Below are 18,525 nucleotides of genomic sequence, written 5' to 3'. Positions count from 1 at the left end.
TGATTGACATTTTAAGTCTAGTTCACGAAAATGTGCAGGAGGACCCTTTTTTCTTTCAAATGTGCAATTTTAGAACATTTCAGTCGGCGAAAATGGAGGGGGGGGCAACAAGAAATGTTTGCCCTCGTCCTGGGACAAGGGGAGGCAATTGCCCCCCCCCCCCTGACCCCCTCCAACCCCGACCCCCACCTCCCACACCCGCCTCCTACGCCCCTGTATCTACATTGCCAAGTAAAACAACATAGTTCTATGAAGCTTTAGAGTATTTGATGGAAATATGACAAGAAGTGAGAGGTATTTTCACCCGTTATTTATGTATATATTATACATGAATACAGGTGTTAATGTACATTATTAAGCAAACACATATGTACATAGGTCTACAATGTATATGTAAGGTATATTTTTGCTTTGAATACATAAAAGTACACATAAAATTTAGATATATAGTTAGGCTGATTTTTTAAGGTAAATCAGATGTAAAAAAAAGTTATATAACTAGTGACATATAGGGGAATGTCCACTAGACGGATAGAGACTATAACTAAGGATATATAGGAAATTTCCATTAGACGGATATATATTATAGCTAGGGCTATATAAGGAAAGTCCATTAGACGGATAATGACTATAACTAGAGATATATAGGGAATGCCCATTAGACGGATAGACATTATAACTAAGGATATACAATGTATACGGAATGTCAAATATTGATGTAATGATAAAAGAAATACACGTACTTACTTAGTCCGCTAAAAATGCCTATATTATTAGTTTTTCGCCATTCTTTCCTTATTATATATATATATATTAGGCCATTTTTTTAAAGCCTAATAATATTGGCAGGTTTAGCGGAATAGTACATAATATCATGACAAATGAAAATAAAATAATGGTAGAAGCAAGTATAAAACCATATAATATAATGAAAACCCTTCTTTATGGCTACAAAAACCTGTACAGTATAGGATTATTTACACCTAGAAACTCTTCACAAAACTTTTGCATACGTTTCAACGTTTATTAGATTAACACAGTAATCAGGAACCTGTAGTCGATAAATTTGTGTTTTCAGTCGATAATAGATATGTCCATTAGACAGATGAGATTTCCTTCGATCGGATGTTTGGAATGTTCACGCGTCGCACATGCACATAGGGGTTGTTTACACTCGCCGAAAGATAATAATATGAAATAGTGACTAGGTCGGTCCTATTTATTTTCAGTTTTTCTCCATTTTGAACAAAATTGTTATACAAACTTTTAAATATTGTTATTAACACAAAGTACACAACTTTTACAATTAATTTTAGTCCTATAATTCTTTTTATCTTTTATTACATGATTTTTTAGCGATTTAGTCCCTTTAAAGTTTTGTTTAAAAATATGATAAAAAGAACCTACAAACTGATTCATTTGTATGTTATAAACTAAATCCCAAAATTGATGACAAAAAAAATAACCAGAATACGTAATTTAATGACACTGAAAATGGACGAAATTCGGGTTCTCGGCTGTACTGTAATGGCTGCCGTGAGCTTGGGGTAATCTACGAGAGCAAATGTTTAATTTTGCACTAATCACACATCGTAAAGTGTTTTATCAAGAAACACTTCGAAAACAGTAATTGCTTATAATTATATTTTGAGGAACTTTGAATTTAATTTGTAATTTCAAGTTGATATTTGCAATATATCTGTCAATGTTTATACGTAATGGCGACCGTGTTTTCTCGTAGCGGTCGAAAATGGAGTATAAACAGAGTAAAATATATGAATACTATATGTTTAAATTTGTATATTATTGTAAAATATTTTTATTTACACTTTTTGAAATGTAAATAACGCAATAGTTCTCGGATTGGCGTACTATTTATTACAATAAAATGTAAACAAACATCGCAAGCGGCTGTGTTCCCACAATGTTTATGTGTACAGATATAAGAGTTGTACCTTTGAGCGCCCGGATGTACCTTTGTGTGACGTCATCGCCATCTTTTCTGAAATCTCCTATTATGTACACAATAAATGAACATGGTAATACATTTTTCGGTTTTGTTATTTTAAAAAACCCAATTATATTTGTGGGAACCCATATTGAATACGTATACCTATAAACTCATCCTGATTACGTCAGAAGATACATAAAAATGTACCATGCACTTCTCCGTGTCGGGATGTCAGTAGTCTAACTGACCACGGGCTAGCTGGAGTACCCGGAAGTCACGCTCCACTGCACATCCTTCCGGGGGCTACAACACCTGGAATGATAAGGCGAAACTAGGACCATTTCACAGGAAATCATTGGCCGTATCCACACGTCAGTTTTAAAGGTAAGTGTTTAACATTAAAAATAATCTGGACATGAATTAAGGATTTAAAGAAACATTTAAAAAAAAATATTTATGCATAAATAATATTTAAACTTAGCTTGTTGATATCCATGATAATTTTTAGAGTAAAAATAGATGTGATGTTTTTAGCAAGAGAAAAAAAACAATTATTAGAAAATAAAATAAAGAAAATTCCCGTATTTATTGATTTCAATAACCAATTACACAGTTCAGTTAGCCGATTCCTTGATAATATTATTTTTGTCGTTGTGAAATAACAACATCCGGGTACTAAGTTATAGAGAATAATAAAATTCGCGTAAATGTTCCCTCTTAAATTAAACGTCAGAGAGAGTGTGAATAGCGACAGAAGTTGTTTTCCGTTTAAACCAGTACTTTGGCCTTATTATTGTGGAATTTATTTTGTACGATGGCCGATAGCGTACTAGATAAACACATGTCTTCTTTCTCTTTTTTGTACATGAGTATAGTCATCCAGATTTATCTTTGCATGCAGAGAACGTGTTTTTGTACCTTTATTTAGCGTTCCTTCAGCTAGGCAAAATTGTTGTAATAGCATTTTTTTGTAGTGATAAGTAAAACTCTATTTCAAATACAAAAAGAAACGAGTGACATTTCTTTTGTAAATTCAGGAATAATTGGTATACTTTTTGAAGATAATTGCTTAAATTTTCTAGCGTTTGCTTGAATCCAGATTTTTCTCTTAACTTTCAACAAATAAATGCATTTAGTTTTAATTTCATGATTTGTTTACTTGTCAGTAGTGCATATATTCATAAATAGAGAGCTTTGAAGCATCCCCGGTCTTTCAGCAGGTTCGAGTCCCCAAAATATTACACCTCCTAAATATGGTTTGATTAATAAATGTCTAGACACGATAAAATGTTTGAATTGATTTAAAGAAAGTTCAAACATTTTTAAAACTATTTAAGTCACATATCTTTCAATAATATTCCATTCAGCAATTATAAAATATATGGCGATTTTAGGGTTGTCGCACGATGATGTCATTATTTTCATGACAAATTTTGAGATAATAAGCCACAGAAAAGTATATGACATATGAAAAATGCCACAATTACTATTAAGCACCTTAATGTTTGTCCAGGTACTATTGTCAGTTTAGATTGTAAACTGAAAATTCTGTCTCATACATATACATATTAAAATGTACCATTTTGGGAAGTGTATCAATTCCGTCACGTTACATGTAACTAAAGTTTTTATCTAAGGTACAAAAGATGTTACTCATGGCTTTAGCCAAAGGATATTTAGCATAATGCTTTAATGTTTTGCCTAGCTGAAGGAACGCTGAATATAAAGTACAGAAAACTGATAGGTATTGTATTTTGTAGATTCCGCTACCGGCCATCTTAGTTTTCAGTATTTTGTGCGATGACCTAACACTCAATAAAAAAAAAACATTTTTAAATGAGTGTTCATATCATGAGATTTTGTGAGAAAAAAAAGAAAAAATGCCTTGGTGAGCAAAATCACACCTTTATTTGAATTTAATTAAATATCACAAAAATCAAACCTTTAGTTGAGTATCATTTAATATTACAAAAATCAAATCTTTAGTTAAGTATCATTAAATATTACAAAATTCAAATCTTTAGTTAAAGTGAATAGTCGGGCAAGGATGGCTAAAGTCGGTAAAAATGGTGTGAATGTATCCAGTATAATTTCTTATGAAATGGAAAAATAAAATCTCTCGTCAAAATCTGTCTGCGTACGAAGAAATTAATTTAAAGTATGGGAATTCTAAAACGGTCCTCCCGGCTCACTATGTCCGTGGTTACATTTCTACACAGCCTCGCTTTCAATACTTTCAACTTTTCTTTACTTTAATGGTCAGAACTGGGAAACTAAGCAGAACTTGACCGTCGTATTAATATGTGAGAACTTTTGGAAGGCCAATGAACGCATTTAGACTGGTTTTCTTTGCCCGACTATTCACTTTAAGTATCATTAAATATTACAAAATTCAAATCTTTAGTTGAGTATCATTAAATATTACAAAATTCAAATCTTTAGTTGAGTATCATTAAATATTACAAAATTCAAATCTTTAGTTGAGTATCATTAAATATTACAAAATTCAAATCTTTAGTTGAGTATCATTAAATATTAACAAAATTCAAATCTTTAGTTGAGTATCATTAAATATTAACAAAATTCAAATCTTTAGTTGAGTATCATTTAATATTACAAAATTCAAATCTTTAGTCATTTATAATTAGATATACCACAAAAATCAAACCTTTAGTCGAGTAGCAGTCGGCTAAACCTGCCTATATTATTAGTTTTTTGAAATATTTTTTTTTTGCCTAATGCACAACATGTATATAAGGACATGGGCTAGGAGGGTCCCACATGCACCACCCACCCCAAACCTCCGAACCAATATTTTTTCTGAATCCTTATGACCCACTGATCACAAATCAAAACGTTAACATTGCATAAGTTTGGATGAACTTCCGGTTATGACGTTATCAAGATGGCAGCCATTTCGAATTTCACTAAAAATTGAAAAATATTCATTAGATTGACATTTTTCAACTGAAGTAGACAAATGAGGTATCAAAATGACCAAAATAGAACAGCAAATACATATCAGGACCAAATAATCCAATATCTGTATTGATTTCTACGCAGGAAATGAAAAAATCGGATTTTAAGCTCAAAAATGGCAATTTTTAGCAAATTTTTCATATTTGACTTTACGCAGCAAAAATGTCTCCAAACAGCAAACTATTATTTCTTATCGGTTATTTGACTTCTAATCAAACATTTAAATCAACAACAACGAAAAAAACCAATGTTAACATTGTATTAGTTCCGGTTATGACGTCATCAAAATGGCAGGCTTTTCGAATTTCACTGAAAGTGAAAAATAGTCATAACATTGACATTTTTCAACCGAAGTAGACAAATAAAGTACCAAAATGACGACAATAGAACAAAAATATATATCAGGACCAAGTACTTCAATATATGTAGTGATTTGTGAGCAGGAAATGAAAAAATAATTTTTAAGCAAATATTTCATATTTGGCTCGGCGAAGCAAAAATGTTATTTTCTAACAACAAAATAATATTCGTAATCAATTATTTGACTTATCAAGCAGTCAAAACAACACAACAGCAAAAACATATAGAAATGCAAAAGAGAATTATCGTTATACCATCATTTTGTTTACAAAACATCACCGAGTGTGTAAACCGGACATATGATCGTTATTTTTTCCAAACCGCTGAAACTACAGTTTCCTTGTGTATCATGATTTTAGATAGAACATTGACTATTAGCGATTTATAAGTAGAAAACATGAGTTTAAATTTGACAGAATATCTAGGTGTGACAAGTCTTAGTTTCCTAACTTCAAAATTTCCCAACATAATCCATTTCCATGTTTATTTCCTATGTATAGCATTATCAAAATAACAGATAATTACTACAATGTCACATATTTCCTTCCCTGGTTCTCAATGATAACCATTATTATTGTGGGTGCTTTCTCGCCTCATTGTTCTATCCACTGAAGTGACTCGGCAAGTCTGGTAGCTGGTACATGCAGTCCGAATCAGAGCAATCGAAATATCAGTGTCCAATTCATTACCAGTGCTGTTCTAGCCTGTCATCTTTGATTACCTGTCCGTGGCCATATCGGGAACAACAGGTTCGGGGATGTGGGATCTCCTTCAGATTCTAACATATCGTATATGCTGTTCCAGACTTCTCCAACATAATGGGAATTACACCAGATCAACATTCTTCGAATGGTGGAATTGGTTCTCCTTAGCACATAGCTCCATAATTCGTAACCTTGTGGACCATTGTGCGGCCATAGATGGCAAAGGTGATATACTCGAGGTCATTAATGAGGTCATAAATGTTAAATGTTTTTCATTGGTCTGACTTTTCCCACTCCCTTGAAGGCGCTGGTTTTGTCACAGCTGGTGTATGCGTGGAGACACCATTGAAGACTCTCTAGAAAAAATCTCTAAAGTGCTTTCCAGACTTGGCAAAGAGTGGAACTTCACTGCAGACCTCATTTATGACCTCAAAGAATTGTGTCATCTATGGTCACTGAGGGTTCACAAGAATGAGGCATTGTGTTTCATACGAATTAAGGAGAACCAACTCAACCCTACGCAGAATGTGGATCTGTTGTCATTTCCAGTATGCCGAGGAAGTCTGGAACATCATAAACGATATGGGAATCACTAGCTCTCACATCCCTGAACCCGATGTTCCTGATGTTAATACTGGCCATGGACACTTGACAAGTTAGAACCACGATGGTAAACCGATAACGTTATGTCACATCAGCTCATCAGCTCATCTACATCGAAGATAACACTCTGGCGATAGAGGACGCACAATGATAATGATTATCATTAAGAACTAGTGAAAGAAATATGTGACACTGTAGTAACCATTTGACATTTCCTTACGTTATACACAGGGAATAAACAATGGATATGCTCATTCTAAAAGACAGAAAACGTTTCAAAAAGTGCCATGGTATTAACGGAAACACAAGCTCACCTCAGTTTTAATTTGATACCCTATTAGTTGACGTTGTGCTGGAATAATTAATTTTGAGACGCTACTGGTCTACACAATTTCGAACATGAAAATGGATTATGTTAGGAAAGTTGTAAGTCCCATTAAGATATTCAGCCAACTTTATGTTCAAATTTGTTCAGATATAAATCGTCAATAGATTATATTTAGGAAATTCTAAGACACCAGGAAACTGTAGTGTCCGCGGTTTGGAAAACATAACAATCATCCCTGTATATTTACATTTCCGTTTTCTCTTTGCTATATAACCTTACCAACTGCGAAATCGTTTACACTTGCGTAAACGCAGTGGTTGCCGCGCAAGAATACACACACCGGAACACTGACTTCCGCAAGTAGTGTGAATGCGCATCCGGTTAGGCCTATTGTTTCTGTATGAAACATCTTCAATAGATTGCATGTATGAAAGTTATGTAAATGTTAAATTATATGTCAGCAAATAAAAAATTAACAAATATTGTGTAAATGGGATGAAAAAAGATAAAGTCAATGTGGAACTATATTTTGTGTACTCTCTAAATTTGACAACATTTCCCGCCAAATTGAAGCCAGCTGTTCCGGGATTCCATCAATTGACATGCTGTTCTAACGATCGTATAACATTGATAAAAACAGAGTTTTATTTTATTTAAACACTTGATTTGAATGAAATGGTCAATCGAAATGTAAATATAAGGAATAATTTTTATTGTTTGTTGTTTACTGGTGTGTAAACTGCATTTTTTGTACAGATAGTTCAACATGACGCGCTGACGCGCGTCATTTAAAATATCTGTACAAAAAATGCAGTTTACACACCAGTAAACAACAAACAATAAAAATCATTCCTTAAATACGCACTCGGTGATGTTTGTAAACAAAATGATGGTATAACAATAATTTTCTTTTGCATTTCTATATATTTTTGCTGTTGTTGTAGTTGTTTTCTGATTGTTAAGAGGTCAAGAGGTCAAATAACTTATTAAGAATGTAAGTTTGTTGTTAGGAAGCATTTTACTTCGTCGAGCCAAATATGAAATATTTGCTCAAAAATGTTAGCTTAAAGTCTTATTTTCTCATTTCCGGATTAGAAATCACTACATATATTTAATTATTTGGTTCTGATATGTAGTTGTTGTCCTATTGTGGTCGTTTTGATACTTTATTTGTCTATTTCAGTTGAAAAATGTCAATGTTATGACTATTTTTCACTTTTCAGTGAAATTCGAGATGGCAGCCATTTTGATGACGTCATAACTGGAACTTATACAATGTTAACATTTACCTTTTTCGTTGTTGTTGATTTTGCTGATTGATAAGAGGTCAAATGACTGATAAGAAATAATAGTTTGCTGTTTGGAGATATTTGCTGCGTAAAGCCAAATATGAAAAAATTGCTAAAAATATCATTTTTGAGCTTAAAATCCTATTTTATCATTTTCTGCGTAGAAACCACTACATATATTGGATTATTGTGTCCTGATATGTATTTGCTCTTCTATTGTGGTCATTTTGATACCTCATTTGTCTATTTCGGTTGGAAAATGTCAATGTTATGACTATTTTTCAATTTTTAGTGAAATTCGACATGGCGTCATTTTGATGACGTCATAACCGGAAGTTCATCCCAACTTATAAGGGTTCAGAAAAATATTGGTTCGGAGGTTTGGGGAGGGGTGTGCATGTGGGAGCCACCTAGCCCATGGCCTGTATAGTCTATATATTAGGCATTTTTTTAAAGCCAAATAATATAGGCAGGTTTAGGCAAAAAATAAATAAAAAAAACAACAAAAAACTAATAATATAGGCAGGTTTAGCGCTCTACATTAAATATTACACAAAATATCAAACCTTTAGTTGAGTATCATTAAATATCACACAAAAATCAAATCTTTAGTTGAGTGTACAATAAATATCACTAAAAAAATCAAACCATACAAATAAGTCTACAGACCATGAATACACTCATACAAATAATTCTACAGTCCATGAATACATCCATACAAATAAGTCTTCTGTCCATGAATACACCCATACACATAAGTCTTCAGTCCATGAATACACACATACAAATAAGTCTACAGTCCATGAATACACTCATACAAATAAGTCTACTTTCTATGAATACACCCATACAAATAAGTCTATAGTCCATGAATACACCCATACAAATAAGTCTACTGTCCATGAATACACTCATACAAATACGTCTACTGCCCAGGAATACACCCATACAAATAAGTCTTCTATCCAGGAATACACACATACAAATAAGTCTACAGTCCAGGAATACACACATACAAATAAGTCTACAGTCCATGAATTCACCCATACAAATAAGTCTACAGTCCATGAATACACCCATACAAATAAGTCTACAGTTCATGAATACACCAATACAAATAAGGCTACAGTCCAGGAATACACTCATACAAATAAGTCTACAGTCCATGAATACGCCCATACACATAAGTCTACAGTCCATGAATACATCCATACAAATAAGGCTACAGTCCAGGATACACCCATACAAATAAGTCTACAGTCCATGAATACATCCATACAAATAAGGCTACAGTCCAGGAATACACCCATACAAATAAGTCTACTGTCCATGAATACACTCATACAAATAAGTCTACTGCCCAGGAATACACCCATACAAATAAGTCTTCTATCCAGGAATACACCCATACAAATAAGTCTACAGTCCAGGAATACACTCATACAAATAAGTCTACAGTCCATGAATACGCCCATACAAATAAGTCTACAGTCCATGAATACACCCATACAAATAAGTCTACAGTCCATGAATACACCCATACAAATAAGTCTACAGTCCAGGAATACACTCATACAATTAAGTCTACAGTCCATGAATACACTCATACAAATAAGTCTACAGTCCATGAATACGCCCATACAAAAAAGTCTACAATCAATGAATACGCCCATACACATAAGTCTACAGTCCATGAATACGCCCATACAAATAAGTCTACAGTCCATGAATACGCCCATACACATAAGTCTACAGTCCAGGAATACACCCATACAAATAAGTCTACAGTCCAGGAATACACTCATACAAATAAGTCTACAGTCCAGGAATACACACATACAAAAAAGTCTACAGTCCATGAATACACTCATACAAATAAGTCTCTTTTCTATGAATACACACATACAAATAAGTCTACAGTCCAGGAATACACCCATACAAATAAGTCTACAGTCCAGGTATACACCCATACAAATAAGTGCACTGTCCATGAATACACTTATTAGATCAAAACTTGACTACGACTCGATTGTCTATGGATCGGCTCGCTGCTCCTATCTACAGATGCTTGACCCTATCCAGAATCAGGGACTGCGTCTGGCACTTGGAGCTTTTCGAACAACATGTGGAAGCTAATGAGCCATCTCTAGACGATCGACGAAAGAAATTATCCTTACAGTTTGCTGCTCAACTGAAATCCAATCCCAAAAAAACCCGCATTCGATCTTGTATTTAATCCACAACACCAGGATATATTCAGACAAAATCAAAAGCTTATACCAACATTTGGCATCAGAATTTCAAAGTTTTTGCAGGAACTAAATATAAATTTCGATACCATTGACGAGTACACCATATCGGATGTACCACCATGGCTCATCCAAACACCTGACATCAATGTATCTTTGCGTGAGAGGGCAAAGTCCTGTGCATCACCCGAAGAACATAAATCCTCCTTTCGGGAGTGCATCAGGACTTTCCCTGATCATGTTAAGATCTACACTGACGGCTCAAAAGATGGCGATAAAGTTGCGGCAGCATGCTGTACATCTAATCACTGTTCCTCTATCCGACTTCCAAATGTTGCCTCCATTTTTTCTGCGGAAGCTTGTGCTATCGGTCTGGCTCTTGACCACATCGAAGAACACCGCATTGAAAAGGCAGTTATCTGTTCAGACTCTCTTTCGGTTCTTCAGGCTTTGAAATCAAGAAACCCTAGAAAAACATTAATCCAAAATCTTTTGATCCGAACATTTCGATTATCTTCTAAAACTCAAATTACTTATCTCTGTATTCCCAGACATGTGGGTATAAAGGGGAATGAACAGGCTGATAAAGCAGCTAAGACTGCTCCTCGCATAGCACAAACAAATTTGAAACTATCTTACACTGACATCAAACCTTCAATTCAGTCAGCCATCAAACACCATTGGCAACAAATTCAACCTACACTTAATCCTAAACTGTCCAGTCGGAGAGACCGCAGAGAGGAAGTTGTTCTCTCTCGGCTCCGAACTGGACACACATATTTTACACATTCCTATCTATTGAGAGGGGAGGATCCTCCTACATGCAATGCATTTGATTCTCCTCTCACAGTGGAGCCAATTTTAGTGCATTGTATTGATTTTAAGCACATACGAGACAAGTATTACGATGTCTCCGACATGTACACTTTGTGCAATGTCGTGAGACATAATCGTATTTTTAATTATCTCAAAGAAATCGGTATTTTAGATAAGATATGAACGTTTTCTCATCATATCATCGTATCAACTCGGCATTTCATCGTATCATCAACATTGTGCATGAGTTTTCTCGTGTGTTTTAGCCAAAACTATTTTATCCCATGCAAACCTTTTTTATCATTTTATCCTGATATTAATGCTTGACTTGTGGTTTGGCCCTAAATGACCATAGTTGTTGATTGGCCGTAAAACTCAAACAAACAAACAAACAAACAAACAAACATTTTGGGATTTGGACTCAGATTGCACAAAATGAGATTGTTTTCATCTTTTCCTTAGACGCGGCATGCTGGGTAAACTATGGCTTGGAGTCGGGATCAGCGTCATCCTGGCGTTTTTATATGTGGATGGTCAAGGTCCCATTATCCCTCCCGGCACTGCCCCGGAACAGGTACAACAAATACAGGTGAGCCACAAAATGTTCCTCTGTAAAAGATATAGACTGACACCAAGTATATTTCATGTATAACATATGTATAATATACCGATTGAGCCATGATATCCTAATAGTTAAGGATGTCTTTAATTTTAATTTTCTTAATAAAATACGTTAGAAGAAAACGAAACAAAAACATACCGTTTTGACAAACGATCGGATTTTTCTGGTCTTTTTGCCGTTTTGACCATTTACACGTCACTCAAAGCTGTGTTCACCTAATTGGTTGTTTGGTATGTATGAATGTTTGCAAAAAAAAAAAATACTGTATTGCATTTTCATAAAAATATACCGATTCTGATGTTTTGACAAAATTTGCACATGCCAACAGATATCGATAGAATTTATTTGAAAATCTCTTTGATTCAGTATGGCACGGGACTTGACGAGAGGTTGTGCATTCTTAACGTGTTCTGACCCCAGCACTCTGGATTTTGAGTTCGAATGCCACAGTAACTGTGACAGAAACCTGGCACGTCCTCAGACCAACTAAACTTTTAAAACAAAACAATGTTGTTAACGGGACAATTCAGTCTAAGAGTACATTAAAATTTGCATATATATTGGAAAAAAACCAGTTCTAATAGAAATTAGATTAGTTGGTTTGACTGTGATATGCCAGAAAAGACTACTGTAGTGAAATGTATGTGAAATGTTTAAACTCGCTTGCTGTCCGCCATTACACATTGTGGTCGGACGCCTTGTATGCCGAACCCTGGCCCTTGCCAGTGTAGTAAAGACTTTTTTTATAAAGACCTACTCAAAGCGCTTAGACAGCAGAGTATTTACGTTATAAGGCGCATGTTCTTGCCTAAATATAATTTCACCAACTCCTCAGTGGTTATATATTGCATTTGATTGACGTACATGACTTTGGCTCGGGTATGAGTACAGCAAACATGTTATATCTGCTTAATCGTAGTGATCCACGATTTGGAATTTCACCGGTATCAATCAAAATACTTAACAATGTCGTGGAATTTGTCAATATTTCTTGTTATATGTTTCATAAGGAATATAGAACAATACATTTATGTCATATTTTGCTTTGTGGCTATGTAACAGAATTAGACTCATTGAATTCTCCCTTTAAGAATAACGAATATATCACATGATCACTCCGGAATTTATGCGGATGATTGTATTATAATTGTAGGTAAAGCCTATTCCGTCTTTACATACTTCAGAGTTAGCTCCCTTTCGGAATATTCATTGTGACGTCATTATTTTGTGGACTTAATTAACGTCGTTTTCTCCGAAAATTGTGACGTTACGCTCGCATTTACCCTTGGATAACTGACAAAACAGGTTGTCATAATAGGGGCACAGCACTTCGTGCCGCAAAACAATTCACATATACATGTAACAAGATATATGTAGCTCGTATTTGATGAATACGTTTGATTACAGTAAATCTCTATATGCTGTACACATTTGACTATAGGAAATCTCTATATGATGTACACATTTAATTACAGGAAATCTCTATATGTTGTATAGGTTTGATTACACTAAATCTCTATATGTTGTATACGTTTAATTACAGGAAATCTCTATATGCTGTACACGATTGACTACAGGAAATCTCTAAATGATGTACACGTTTAATTACAGGAAATATCTATATGTTGTATACGTTTGATTACAGGAAATCTCTATATTGTGTACACGTTTGATTACAGGAAATCTCTATATGCTGTACACGTTTGATTACAGGAAATCTCTATGTGATGAACACGTTTAATTACAGGAAATCTCTATATGATGTACACGTTTAATTACAGGAAATCTCTATATGCTGTACACGTTTGATTACAGGAGATACAATACCGTAACTACCTACTAGTGGCTGAGCAGCAGCGAAGACTGGCCGGTTGGAGGCAGTTCTATGTAAACAGACTGCCATTCGAGTACCTCATACCGATATACCGTAGGTGTAGATACCATAATAAATCACAATTGGAGTAAATAAAAACACGAAAATTGAAACGTTGACAGTAACTCGGCTTTTAGGTTATGTAGTCATTTACACAGCATTATATAGTATTATAATGTACATGTATATTACAGATAATTATGTGAAAATGTATTAATTTATCGTATCATATATTATAAATAATATCAGGTTATATCGTCTACTTAGTCATTTATATCAGGTCATATCGTTAACTAAGTCATTTATATCAGGTTATATCGTCTACTGAGTCATTTATATCGTCTACTTAGTCATTTATATCGTCTACTTAGTCATTTGTATCGTCTACTTAGTCATTTATATCGTCTACTTAGTCATTTATATCAGGTCATATCGTCTACTTAGTCATTTATATCAGGTTATATCGTCTACTTAGTCATTCGTATCTGGTTATATCGTCTACTTAGTCATTTATATCGTCTACTTAGTCATTTGTATCGTCTACTTAGTCATTTATATCAAGTTATATCGTCTACTTAGTCATTTATATCAGGTCATATCGTCTACTTAGTCATTTATATCAGGTCATATCGTCTACTTAGTCATTTATATCAGGTTATATCGTCTACTTAGTCATTTGTATCGTCTACTTAGTCAATTATATCAGGTCATATCGTCTACTTAGTCATTTATATCGTCTACTTAGTCATTTATATCAGGTCATATCGTCTACTTAGTCATTTATATCAGGTTATATCGTCTACTTAGTCATTTATATCAGGTCATATCGTCTACTTAGTCATTTATATCAGGTTATATCGTCTACTTAGTCATTCGTATCAGGTCATATCGTCTACTTAGTCATTTATGTCAGGTCATATCGTCTACTTAGTCATTTATATCGTCTACTTAGTCTTTTATATCAGGTTATATCGTCTACTTAGTCATTTATATCAGGTCATATCGTCTACTTAGTCATTTATATCGTCTACTTAGTCATTTATATCGTCTACTTAGTCATTTATATCTGGTTATATCGTCTACGTAGTCATTCGTATCAGGTCATATCGTATACTTAGTCATTTATATCAGGTCATATCGTCTACTTAGTCATTTATATCAGGTTATATCGTCTACTAATTCATTTATATCGTCTACTTAGTCATTTGTATCAGGTTATATCGTCTAGTCATTTATATCGTCTACTTAGTCATTTATATCAGGTTATATCGTCTACTTAGTCATTTATATCGTCTACTTAGTCATTTATATCGTCTACTTAGTCATTTATATCGTCTACTTAGTCATTTATATCAGGTCATATCGTCTACTTAGTCATTTATATCAGGTTATATCGTCTACTTAGTCATTCGTATCTGGTTATATCGTCTACTTAGTCATTTATATCGTCTACTTAGTCATTTATATCAGGTCATATCGTCTACTTAGTCATTTATATCAGGTCATATCGTCTACTTAGTCATTTATATCAGGTCATATCGTCTACTTAGTCATTTATATCAGGTTATATCGTCTACTTAGTCATTCGTATCAGGTCATATCGTCTACTTAGTCATTTATATCGTCTACTTAGTCAATTATATCAGGTCATATCGTCTACTTAGTCATTTATATCGTCTACTTAGTCATTTATATCAGGTTATATCGTCTACTTAGTCATTTATATCAGGTTATATCGTCTACTTAGTCATTTATATCAGGTCATATCGTCTACTTAGTCATTCGTATCAGGTCATATCGTCTACTTAGTCATTTATATCGTCTACTTAGTCATTCGTATCAGGTCATATCGTCTACTTAGTCATTTATATCGTCTACGTAGTCATTTATATCAGGTTATATCGTCTACTTAGTCATTTATATCGTCTACTTAGTCATTTATATCGTCTACTTAGTCATTTATATCGTCTACTTAGTCATTTATATCAGGTCATATCGTCTACTTAGTCATTTATATCAGGTTATTTCGTCTACTTAGTCATTTATATCAGGTTATATCGTCTACTTAGTCATTTATATCGTCTACTTAGTCATTTGTATCGTCTACTTAGTCATTTATATCAGGTTATTATCGTCTACTTAGTCATTTATATCAGGTCATATCGTCTACTTAGTCATTTATATCAGGTCATATCGTCTACTTAGTCATTTATATCAGGTTATATCGTCTACTTAGTCATTCGTATCAGGTCATATCGTCTACTTAGTCATTTATATCGTCTACTTAGTCAATTATATCAGGTCATATCGTCTACTTAGTCATTTATATCGTCTACTTAGTCATTTATATCAGGTTATATCGTCTACTTAGTCATTTTATATCATATTTATATCGTCTACTTAGTCATTTATATCAGGTTATATCGTCTACTTAGTCAGTTTAGTATACAGGTATATCGTTCTTAGTCACATTCGTCTACTTAGTCATTCGTATCAGGTCATATCGTCTACTTAGTCATTTATATCGTCTACTTAGTCATTTATATCAGGTCATATCGTCTACTTAGTCATTTATATCGTCTACTTAGTCATTTATATCAGGTTATATCGTCTACTTAGTCATTTATCGTTCAGGTATATCGTCTACTTAGTCATTTATATCAGGTTATATCGTCTACTTAGTCATTTATATCAGGTCATATCGTCTACTTAGTCATTTATATCGTCACTGTTTTTATGTTATATCGTCTACTTAGTCATTTATATCAGGTTATATCGTCTACTTAGTCATTTATATCTCTTAGTCATTTATATCGTATATATCGTCTACTTAGTCATTTATATCAGGTCATATCGTCTACTTAGTCATTTATATCAGGTTATATCGTCTACTTAGTCATTTATATCAGGTTATATCGTCTACTTAGTCATTCGTATCAGGTCATATCGTCTACTTAGTCGTCTTATATTATCGTCTACTTAGTCATTTATATCAGGTCATATCGTCTACTTAGTCATTTATATCAGGTTTATATCGTCTACTTAGTCATTTATATCAGGTTATATCGTCTACTTAGTCATTTATATCAGGTCATATCGTCTACTTAGTCATTTATATCAGGTCTATCGTCTACTTAGTCATTTATATCGTCTACTTAGTCATTTTTATCAGGTCATATCGTCTACTTAGTCATTTATATCAGGTTATATCGTCTACTTAGTCATTTATATCAGGTTATATCGTCTACTTAGTCATTTATATCTATAGTCATATATCGTCTACTTAGTCATTTATATCGGTATATCGTCTACTTAGTCATTTATATCAGGTCATATCGTCTACTTAGTCATTTATATCAGGTCTATATCGTCTACTTAGTCATTATATCAGGTTATATCGTCTACTTAGTCATTTATATCGTCTACTTAGTCATTTATATCAGGTCTATCGTCTACTTAGTCATTTATATCAGGTTATATCGTTACTTAGTCATTTATATCAGTCTATCGTTAGTCATTTATATCAGGTCATATCGTCTACTTAGTCATTTATATCAGGTTATATCGTCTACTTAGTCATTTATATCAGGTCATATCGTCTACTTAGTCATTTATATCGTTTACGTAGTCATTTATATCAGGTTATATCGTCTACTTAGTCATTTATATCGTCTACTTAGTCATTTATATCAGGTTATATCGTCTACTTAGTCATTTATATCAGGTTATATCGTCTACTTAGTCATTTTATATCAGGTTATATCGTCTACTTAGTCATTTATATCAGGTTATATCGTCTACTTAGTCATTTATATCGTCTACTTAGTCATTATATCAGGTCATATCGTCTACTTAGTCATTTATATCGTCTACTTAGTCATTTATATCAGGTTATATCGTCTACTTAGTCATTTATATCAGGTCATATCGTCTACTTAGTCATTTATATCAGGTTATATCGTCTACTTAGTCATTTATATCAGGTCATATCGTCTACTTAGTCATTTATATCGTCTACTTAGTCATTTATATCAGGTCTACTTAGTCATATCGTCTACTTAGTCATTTATATCGTCTACTTAGTCATTTATATCAGGTTATATCGTCTACTTAGTCATTTTATATTAGTCAGGTTATTATCGTCTACTTAGTCATTTATATCAGGTCTATCGTCTACTTAGTCATTTATATCAGGTTATATCGTCTACTTAGTCATTTATATCGTCTACTTAGTCATAGGTCATATCGTCTACTTAGTCATTTATATCGTCTACTTAGTCATTTATATCAGTTATATCTACTTAGTCATTTATATCGTCTACTTAGTCATTTATATCGTCTACTTAGTCATTTATATCAGGTTATATCGTCTACTTAGTCATTTATATCAGGTTATATCGTCTACTTAGTCATTTATATGTCGTCTACTTATCAGGTTATATCGTCTACTTAGTCATTTATATCGTCTACTTAGTCATTTATATCGTCTACTTAGTCATTTATATCGTCTACTTTGTCATTTATATCGTCTTACTTAGTCATTTATATCAGGTTATATCGTCTACTTAGTCATTTATATCGTCTAGTCTTTATATCGTCTACTTAGTCATTTATATCAGGTTATATCGTCTACTTAGTCATTTATATCGTCTAATCTTAGTCATTTATATCAGGTTATATCGTCTACTTAGTCATTTATATCAGTCATATCGTCTACTTAGTCATTTATATCAGGTTATATCGTCTACTTA

At 33.4% G+C, this 18,525-nt stretch overlaps 2 protein-coding genes across 2 annotated transcripts in view; both read left to right on the top strand.

Moving 5' to 3' along the window:
- The first annotated feature begins 2,206 nt into the window (after positions 1-2,206).
- Positions 2,207-18,525, top strand: part of LOC138334251 (uncharacterized) — a 30,110-nt gene continuing 13,791 nt past the window's right edge. Inside the window, exons 1-3 of the mRNA XM_069282874.1 lie at positions 2,207-2,335; positions 11,742-11,868; positions 13,717-13,828. Of these exons, the coding sequence (XP_069138975.1) occupies positions 11,749-11,868; positions 13,717-13,828 (232 nt within the window). The 5' untranslated portion in view covers positions 2,207-2,335; positions 11,742-11,748. The remainder of the gene's footprint in view (positions 2,336-11,741; positions 11,869-13,716; positions 13,829-18,525) is intronic.
- Positions 6,520-10,220, top strand: LOC138334641 (uncharacterized). Its single transcript, XM_069283278.1, has 2 exons — positions 6,520-6,649; positions 9,436-10,220. The coding sequence occupies exons 1-2, from the start codon at positions 6,520-6,522 to the stop codon at positions 10,218-10,220; spliced, it is 915 nt and encodes a 304-aa protein (XP_069139379.1).

The sequence above is a fragment of the Argopecten irradians genome, chromosome 11, assembly GCF_041381155.1.
Source record: "Argopecten irradians isolate NY chromosome 11, Ai_NY, whole genome shotgun sequence".
NCBI lineage: Eukaryota > Metazoa > Mollusca > Bivalvia > Pectinida > Pectinidae > Argopecten > Argopecten irradians.
Note: the sequence above shows the minus strand (reverse complement) of the source record. Positions and strands in the feature narration are given on the sequence as shown.

Excerpts from the sequence above, each read along its gene's own strand:
- LOC138334641 (XM_069283278.1), top strand. The coding sequence starts at position 6,520 with ATGTGGATCTGTTGTCATTTCCAGTATGCCGAGGAAGTCTGGAACATC. Across the intron at positions 6,650-9,435 it reads TGGCCATGGACACTTGACAA|GCTACAGTCCAGGATACACC; the intron begins GTTAGAACCACG and ends CATACAAATAAG.